We start from the raw sequence: 10,000 nt of genomic DNA on the forward strand, positions 1-10,000 counted from the left end.
TAACGTCCTCAACTGATACGTCCCGGTCACTGTAATATATTTCAAGATGTCGAAGCCTGCGATCAAGCGAGTGAATTCTCCAAGTATAACAAGGATAATCTTTTTGGACGAAGCTTAGAATTTCCTCTCGTTTGAAGAATTGACCGACATATTTCTTCAAATCGTTCTTTAGTGCGATATCCGCTCTTTCCAATCATCATTACGGAAATACGCCATTTTGATGCTTGGACAAACCTAACCGTTACCAGTCCGGCCAAAATTGCGCTGAATTCCACATAGGAACGATTAAGGTCCCTATCGCCTTACAATCACGCAAGTGACTTAATGATCTGCCGATTAGTACAGTAGATGGAACAAGCCAATTATTCTCCGTGGAACAGTCTTGCGAGAAAGCATCAATAGCTTCTGTACCTGGTTGGAGATCCAACTTGGAATTATAACAGCAGGGAAATCTGACAACAGAATGTGGGCCCCAGAGCTCATCAAGGTGACGGAAAATATCGTCATTAACGGAGCATGCATCGAAATCGATAATCTTGCTTACAAAATCCGCCTGTGAATTCTGCTCACGCGGTAGCCAATTAACATCAAGCTGAATATTGCGCTTCGAAGTAAGAAGGAAAACATCCAAGGCAATGTCATGTAACTCTTTAACCACACTACCGACCTGAACAATTCTAACAACATTCTGGTTATCAGTGAAACAGCGAACTCTCTGACCCACCAATTGACTCAAAAGCATTAAGGGCAAACTTAATTGCAAAAAGCTCCCTCCAGGTCGAAGACTTTTGAGACTCGTCTGGGGACCAATTTCTGTGACAAACTAAACTGGAACCTTGAATAAAAGCACCGCAAACCGTCGAAGAAGCATCTGAAAACAGCACCTTTCAAGAAACGAACGGAACCGGCCAAAAAAGGACGCCATTTAAAACTGTTAAATTGCCCCTCCAAAAGTCAAGCTCCTCTCTTCCTTGATCATGAACGAAAACAACGGAATTCCACTTACTACGAGATTTAACAAATATGGTGAAAATACCTCGTCATAATTTGAAAAACATTCCCGCAGCTTGAAGCCATTGAAATAATTTGACCAACAATAGATGCAATTTCCTTCACATGAATAAAAGCAGACAACTCTAATTTGGCACAAATACCATCAAGATCGGAACAAAGCTTTTCAATTCTGGCACTACTAGCGAAAGTATAACCGGTGTGAGTGTCAATATCGTAGCCAATCCATGAAAATTTATTCACGGGCTCCCATTTGGACTTCTCATGATTAATTTCAAAACCGCAACGCGAAAGATCAGAACGAACCAGAAAACTATTGGATTTGACAACCTCCAACGAAGATCCTGCACCAACTCCGTCATCGAAAAATATGGCAATCGGAATACCCTGCGCCCTCCAATGCGCTTCCAAAGGCTTGAACAACTTAGTGAAAATCAAAGGCGCACTGGAAAGCCCAAAAGGCAAAACAGCAACCTGAAAATAGCTAGTAAGCCCGCCACCAAAATCCCGCGGGAATGCCAGATAACGGCGATGATCGGGAAAATGTCAACATGATGGTATCCTGACTTCACATCAAATGAAAACACAAAATATTCTTTAGAAAAAGCATTCCTAATGGTGTGCAAAGCTTCACACTTAAATTTCAGCTTGTACACATGCAGATTGACATGTCTTAAATCTAAAATAAGCCTCTTCTTGCCGCTTCTCTGTACTGAAACACTCAGCGGAGGAGAGAATAGCTCTTGGATACGATTGTCGCGCCACAGTTCCAGCACAGCTTCGCCAACAAAACCCGCCTCCTTCATTGCCGACGCATTGCCCCTGTAATGATGACGTGAGGGCGTAGGGCTTTTACTTCATGTAGAAGACGCACATGACGTAACAAAAGCTTTTGGGGATTTAGAATTCTGATTAGGTATTGTTTCACGATTTTTGTTCTATTGTTTTACGTCATGTGTGTCTTCCACACGAAGTAAAAGCCGGGCGCAGAGATAAACGGGATCTTATAACCGTCTCTGATTATATTCAAAATGAAATCTGGAGCACCCAAGGATTTCCAATGATCGATAGAATTCTACAATTTGCCTTTAACAGAAACTTGCGGGAGTTCAACGAACCTACGAACAGAAGCCACATCTTCAAATTCAAAGCTGTTCCCATCAACCCAATCACACGGGGTATCCAGAAAGCAACCGTCACACTTACGATTTTCGTCGAGTCCTAGTCAATTGATAACTGCTGCAGATTTCGAACCAGAACGAGAAACCTATGAACATTCCGACCTCCAATGGCCAAATTTTCCGCAAGCGAAGCAATTTCCAGATCTTGCTTGAGCCGCAGACGAACGAGCAAAGGAATGCCGATCACTCTGGTTACGCGTAGCACTAAACGCAGAAGAACTTCCATAATCCTGGGAGCAAAACTGAGAACGGTAAGAGCGAAGAAAAGGACACCGTTTTGCAGACTTCTTATCAGCATCGGACTTTAAAGCCTTCTCAGCTCTTTCTTCTGCCCTGCGAATCTTCTTGCCATCCGCTTCACTATCAGCAAGCTCATGCTGCATGGGTGTATTCTTGAACGGTCTTCGAACCGAACTCGGACTTGTCTGCTAAAAGGATAAGCTTTTGCCTTTCAGTCACCATAGACATACCTTCTGACAGGGAGGCTTTGGCTTTGTCAACTGCACTGGCTTCGAGGTGGGACTTAGCTTCAACCAAGGTATCCTGCAGCTTTGAATTGAATTTGTACTGAACTTTGTTTCCTTTACGCTTAAAGATTTCGGTTCCTTTCTACGAAGCTTTTTAATTTCACGCAACTGCTCATCAGCAGCTTCCACACTAGAACGCTAAACACTCTCAGCCGAATCAGCTACTAATTTGGAAATCTGCGCCAACAAGGACGTGTTGTTTTCAGCGAGCGAACTGGTGATAAATTCCCGCACTCCAGTGGGAACCACCATGATTAAATAAACACGAAGGAAGAAGACTCAAGAAAAAACGACCCAAGAGGACCACTTACTGACCTAGAATGACTCAAATCTCCCCCCCAAGCCCTCCATACATCTTGCCCACCCCCCCCCACCACCCGCGAACCTCAAAACCGTGCCGTCAGAATACTAATTTCTGACTAATTCATTCACGCCATTCACATGTCAGAAATTACATTTTCTTTTGGAGTTTTATCTATAAGAAGTTGAAGACTATCTAGAAATAAATCGTTTTACAACTCGCCAGTTCCGTAACGTTTTTGTTTTTGTAAATACAGCAATTGTCACTTTCGTGACACCAGATACTGAAATCTGTTTTGATTGATAAAATGTATCTTGTTAGTTTCTTATTTTCCGCAGTTTAAATGTCTCGAGTGTATCAGGAGATGTATTTATATTCATGTATACTGTCTGGCGAGTGAAAGTAAGCGCTTTCATAGAAAGGTGACCTCCAGTGTTTTTGTTGATTTCTAACCGTTCCCCCTTACGCACGCGGAGGTATTCAACCGGAACCAAAGTTTTGGTTTTGGATTATTCCAGAACCTCCCGCGCCCGTTCCGCTGGACTAGGGTAACGGAGGCTGTGGGAACGAGATTGATTTCCTATGGGTGATGCTTAGTAATACAGGGATATTTTTTCGCTGTTTAAAATTATGCAGAGAATGTTGATCTTAGTAAGTATTATTGGTATCCAAAAAAAATTGCGGGCAACCGTGCATTTTTCAGAGATTTGAGGAAGAACGCCATACATGGCTTTGTATTTTAAAGCTTTTTACAAATATTGTTCATTATTTATCTTTGAAAAATGCGTGGTTACCCCCAATTTTCTTTTTCGATTTCAATAACACTTGTTAAGATCTACATTTCCCGCATAATCATAAACCGGGGCAAAAGTACCTTTGAATTAGTAGGCACCGTCCTTTATGAGGGGTCATATGTGCCAAAATCCTATTTCAAATTCTGTTTTGAAGATCCTTTATATTTTATTGATTCAATGGAATGGAATTTAAGAAACCAGAACAGAAATTGAACCGACAGAATAGAAATTGAAGCAACAGAAATTGGAGCAACAGAACAGAAAGTGTAGTAACAGAACAGAAATTGAAGCAATGGAACAGAGATTGGAGCAACAGATCAGAAATTAAAGCGGCAGAACGGAAGTTAAAACAGAAAAGAAATTGAAGCAACAGAACAGCAACAGCAACAGCAACAGAACGCAAATTAGGAAATTATTAGGACTGAACAGAAATTGGAGCAACAGAATTGACAATTTCGGTTCTTCTAATTAACGAACCGAGTGGCGTCTGGGTGGGAACCAGTTCCACATTACAATGTATGAAGATTATTCGATTACACGGTTCCCGCTCCAAGAAAATATATTCAACTTCCAACATGGCTGCTCGGCGTGAAGGCGTAGATCTTCCTGCTATGTGCATTTCATTACTTGAAGAAGTTAAAGATCTCATCGAGGCCCAAAAAAATGAATAGCGAACTCCAAGCTAGTACATCGTCATTGGTCTCACAAGTTCAGCAGAGAGACCAGAGAGTTATGCAGAATTTTCGTTCGCTATTTGCACCGTATATATTCCGCTGGCGTCTCGTGTGCAAGGCCTTCACCAGCGAAGAAATCTCGTGTCTCTTTCCAAGTGAAAGAGACATGGACACATGAATTATTTTGCCTCGGATCGACGACTGACGTCCAGATGAGAAAAACTAGTTGTTCTTTTGGAATGTTAAAATTTGGTCTCCCAGGCATCCCAGTAAACATATTCCTGCAACGTGAGAACTTGTATGCAGGCTTTCGGTAACAGAGTCATTGACTTGGCGTAGAAGGTCGATTACTCTTGGGTGAATTCCCTCACTACCAGAATATTTCACAAGAATATTAATTACCCATGGCCAATAAAGACGAAATACAATATAATCCCTGCCATCATTATGTGCAACTGGTTCCCACCCAGGCTCCACTCGGTTCGTTAATCAGAAGAACCGAAATTGTCAATTTTGACATTTCTGTTCTGTCCTAACTCCCGTTCTGTTGCTGCAATTTCTGTTCTGTTCTAAATTCCGTTCTGTCGTTTTAATTTCTGATCTGTTGCTACAATCTCTGTTCTATTGCTTCAATTTCAGTTCTGTAACTACAATTTCTGGTGGTTCAATTTCTGTTCTGGTTTCCTAAATTCTGTTCCATTGAATCAATAAAATATAAAGGATTTGAAATAGGATTTTGGCGCATATGACCCCTCATAGTCCTTTTATTGTAAAAGCTCCCTAATATTGCAAGCTCCGCATCTGACAGAATGTGACGTCACTTCGTCTCCAGGAATTCGGGCGTTTGCGTAGCTTGAGGTTGTCTTCCATATTTTTCCTTGTGGTGTAATTTTTGATTCGTTTACCCATATTGTAGTTAAGCTTGCAATCATGGGGTAGCATTAGTATCTCCACCGGACCAACGTTGTCAATATGTAGCCATTGTATCTGATAGCGCTTTTTCGTGGGGAAACTGAGAAGACAACGAAGGTAAATTAAGACTGTCTCCTCTCCACGACTCACCGATCCCTTCGTTAATCTGTTATTACTAGTAATAGTTCTCACTAAATCTGCCCCTGGTTTTATGTTATCCCTCAAGGTTATAAGTCCTATAAGTCCAACCCTACGTCCTCGTCGTGGGAGGCGGAAACGGGTAAAGCCGGCTAACAGGGCTCTGGTGAAGCTTGGTAGGCCAATCACCAGTCAGGTGGATACACAATGATTACTGAAACATCAACAGATAGAAAAACATTTACTGACGTCTTGGTAGGAGAAGGCCCTTCCGGGAGAATGACGCGGCAGAGGCAAAGCCAGAAGGACCCTCGGCGGCTGATTAGCCTTCTTTCAACAAGACACACCATCAGAATCGGTACGTGGAAGGTCAGGTCCATGTACCAAGCCGGAAAAGCATCGTCCATTGCAGAGGAAATGAGGAATTACAACCTGGAGATCCTCGGTCTCAGCGAAGTCCGTTGGATACAATCTGGTAAGTGCAAACTCAGCTCAGGAGAGCGGTGCTCTACTCAGGCCATGAAGACCCAAGCGCCCCCCACACGGAAGGAGTGGCACTCATGATCTCCAAGCATGCCGTCAGGACGCTTATTAGCTGGGAGCCGATCAACTCTCGACTTATTACTGCCCTTTTCAAGACGTCGCATGGCAAAATTAATGTTAGAATTATTCAATGCTACGCACCAACAAATGAAGCCGAAGAAGCAACCAAGGAGGAGTTTTACAACGCATTGCAGAGTCTCATTGCAAGGCAGAGAGGGAAGGAAGTTACCAACGCCAAGATAGGAGGAGACAACAGAGAGTATGAGCTTGTAATGGGAAAAGACGGACTAGGGGAGATGAACGAAAATGGCGAGCTATTCGCGGACCTTTGCGCCAACAATGACCTGGTGATTGGTGGGAGTATCTTTCCTCACAAAAGGATCCACAAAGCCACGTGGCGCTCCCCGGATAACATCACCGAGAACCAGATAGATCATTTTTGCATTGCCCGACAGTTTAGAAGATCTTTACATGATGTCAGGGCTATGCGGGACCAGACGCCGGCAGCGACCATCATCTACTAGTAGCCACCCTAAAACTAAAGCTAAAGTGGTGTCAAGCTCAACAGCAAACTAGAGCCAAATATAACGTGACATACCTGAGGGATCCTTCTGTTGTAGAAGCTTTCCAAATCAACCTTAGGAACCGGTTCCAAGCACAGGAAGATATAGAAGATGAAGACGGCACAATTGGCACGCTCTGGGAACATCTAAAGAGCTCATGGATTAATACATGTGATGACACTTTAGGAAGACAGCAGTCCAGAAACAAGGAATGGATCTCAATGGATACCCTAAAGAAAGTGAGAGAAAGGAAGTGCAAGAAAGAGTGGGTTAACAACAGTCGGACGCGGGCAGAAAAGGCACAAAAGGATTACGATGTTGCGCATAAGGAAGCTAGAAAGAGTGCTCGAAAGGACAAGAAATGTTATATAGAGAACCTGGCAAAGGAGGCAGAGGATGCCGCAGCAAAAGGGAACATGAAAGACCTGTATTATACCACTAGAAAGCTAGCTGGGAAATTTGGTCATGTTAATCATACCATCAAGGACAAACAAGGAAATATTTTGACCACCACTGAGGAACAGCTGCATAGATGGCATTTCTCCATGGCAATGAATTGAACCACGCTGTACAGCATATTCATATCTAAACCAATACCATATTGCACCAAGGGTTTTTTTCAGCCAATATTTCACAAATTGTTCTGTGCGTTCAGTAAAGAACCAGTCAAGAAGGTGTGGGTTGTCAATTACATTTTTGCTGCGTTCAGAATCTAAGGGATCACCATTGCTGCATGAGTTTCGACACGAGTGAATCATATGATTGAGCGTGCAACATTCCTTTCAAGTCATTGATAGTAAGATTGGCTTCTGATGGGTTTTGTTTTAGAAAAAAGTTCCCTTGTCCAAGAATTCTTCTTCGATACAGCATATTGTAAGCCCAGTAAGCAAACCTGGGATGTGATGCAAAGCTATAAACCCCTTTTTTCCAGTTACCTTTTCTGAGAATTTGATTAAATGCGTAAGTTTTGCTGCAAATGACTGAGTTGTATTATCTGAAGTGTCACAAAATAGAGCACTATTGGTTGGATCACCTTTTCCATCTGGAAATAAAGTTGGAAAGGCCATTGATGCTAAGAACTGACAATTAAATTCACTTAATGGTTCGTCACCAACATTCCAATTAAATGATTGTGGAGCATCCAGAAATTCTTCAGTGATAATTTCTTTTTCCTTTTTGGTGTCAATGTTTGTTGGAACAAAGCTATTCATTTCAGTCTCCGAGTTATAAACTCTCTCATCATCTTCAACATTCACTGGCCCAGTGTCAATACCAATATGTTCGTTTTCATCTGCATTATCTCCACACTCTACTTTGGTAAGGCCCGAGAGAATTCCATGTTTTGGTAAATTAGCAAGAGTTTGCTTATCTATCTTCACATTTTTGTACAAAGGATTGTTTGGTTGTCCATTTATGTTTTTACCAGTTAACCAATAAAGTGCTTCTTCTACTTTTTTGCGCCTCACTACAAAATCTGAAGAACGGTTATCTTTACCATTAACAGTAAAAATAAAGACAGGCAAATCTTTTGGGCACCTGGGCAGAACATCTGCAAGCTGTTGTACATCTTGTGGTAAGGTAAGGACATGCCCTTTGTATGCTCTTGGACCACCCCTTGGTTTTGTATGGATAACAGGAAATGCTCTTGCAATAAGCATTTCTTCAAACTGTGTTAAGCCTTAGGAACTTGGGATGGTATCATAAAGTTCTCGGCTGAGAATTTCTTTGGAACACTTTTGTCATGCGCACAACACAAACTAATGTAATTGGTGGAATTTTTTTGGTTTTGTCTTTAAAGGCCACGCTTCATGACACACACAGCATTTATAAATTTGAAATTTCAATGCTTTATGAAATTCTTTCATATTTTCCTGAGATGTCTTTTGTTAATGAAGTTCTTCATTGCATGTTGTTTGATTATCAAATTCAATTTTATGGGTCAAAGGCTGGCCATGTTTATCACCAACATTATCAGATATGGGTGATTGTAAGGTAACATTGTAATCTTCATTTGTTTGCAACTCAAAATAGCTGGCTGGTGCTTCCTGAGGTTGTACAAATGCATCAAACGTCATACAATTTGATGTCCCAGTGTCTGAATCAAAAATTGACCGTTTTTTGTAACTGGTTTATTCTCTGTAATCTTCCTTTTTCTACAATTTGTAAAATTGGAAGTTTTTATTCTGTTTCTTGTTTTCTTGTGACTGTGCACATTTTTTGCACCTGGTATAGATGAAGATTCACTGATTTTAGCATCACTACTGGTTTCAACGCCATAGTAAGTGAGCTGTCCAGTATTTCCCTTGCAATTGATTCAGATGTAACTTGTGGCAGTGAATTTGGTTCAGTGCTATTCATCTTTGGAGAGTGTTGGTACTACCTTTAAATTTACTATGAATGCTCATACTCTGATTTGCACAGGCTGGCAGTGTGTAGTCTGCAATTTCATCTTGTTCACACTGGCTCAGCATTTCTCTCAGCTCATAACTTGTGAAAAGCCACCCTTCTTTGTAAACTTGTCGCAATGATGAAGAACTTGAAAACTCTTGTAGAGTAACAGAAAGGTCGTCAAAATAAGTCCATTTCCTATGAGCAGACTTTCAACAGCACAAGTGAAGTGATTATTGTTACATCGCACAACACCTCTTAGTTTGTACTGAGCTCCACTGATCACAATCAACTCAAAGACATTTATGTCTTTCATCAAGCCAGGAGGGAATTCAATAAACAGGAATTTAGAGTTTGATACATTTTTCAAAACAGGCTGAGTGGTAGGACTATTACAGCGCATGCATTTTAACCGTCCTGGGTTTGTATGCACATCAGTAAGATACAGGGGCCTCATATTTTTATCTAAACCCAACTGGTTTAATCCATGTTCATTAACCAATGTCAAAAATATACTTCTATTTAAAGTCACAAGATTTGCACATTTGCTGCAAAAAGAATTAAAGGTTCTTAAGGTTGCAAAAAGACTCTCCTCTTCCACATGCATAATACTAAGTCTTCTTTGCTTACTGATTTGGCTAAAACAGGCATTACCGTCCCTCGCTACAAATGAACTACAATGGTCTATGATGTATGACCACACAGGCTCCCGAATTTCCCTCAATAACAAATTGAGGGTACTACAAAGTCAATGGCGTCAGATAACATTTTTTCTGTAATGGAAGGATAAAAATCCACCACGTCGAAACAAATAAAGAGCGCGCTATGTTTAAACCATTTAAGCACGGAACGTGTGTTTTTCACGATTTTCTGGAGTATCTGCTTGGCAACTTTTCCGATCTCGGACTTTGTAGGGTTGATCAGTCAACATGTCGGCGCGTTGTTGAAATTTGGTTTATGGTCTTCTA

General features: G+C 41.4%; 1 protein-coding gene across 1 annotated transcript; it reads left to right on the forward strand.

Moving 5' to 3' along the window:
* The first annotated feature begins 6,098 nt into the window (after positions 1-6,098).
* LOC138013691 (craniofacial development protein 2-like) lies at positions 6,099-7,204 on the forward strand. The gene is made up of 2 exons (XM_068860775.1): positions 6,099-6,428; positions 6,563-7,204. Exons 1-2 carry the CDS (start codon positions 6,099-6,101, stop codon positions 7,202-7,204), a joined length of 972 nt encoding a protein of 323 aa, XP_068716876.1.
* The last annotated feature ends 2,796 nt before the right edge of the window (positions 7,205-10,000 follow it).

Source organism: Montipora capricornis, chromosome 8 (assembly GCF_036669925.1).
Source record: "Montipora capricornis isolate CH-2021 chromosome 8, ASM3666992v2, whole genome shotgun sequence".
In the NCBI taxonomy this organism is placed as follows: Eukaryota; Metazoa; Cnidaria; class Anthozoa; order Scleractinia; family Acroporidae; genus Montipora; species Montipora capricornis.

What these genes read in the sequence shown, in the direction of transcription:
- LOC138013691 (XM_068860775.1), top strand. Translation starts at nt 6,099, where the DNA reads ATGATCTCCAAGCATGCCGTCAGGACGCTTATTAGCTGGGAGCCGATC. An exon ending in TTTGCGCCAACAATGACCTG is followed by an intron (nt 6,429 to 6,562) that starts GTGATTGGTGGG and finishes ACATGATGTCAG; the next exon opens with GGCTATGCGGGACCAGACGC.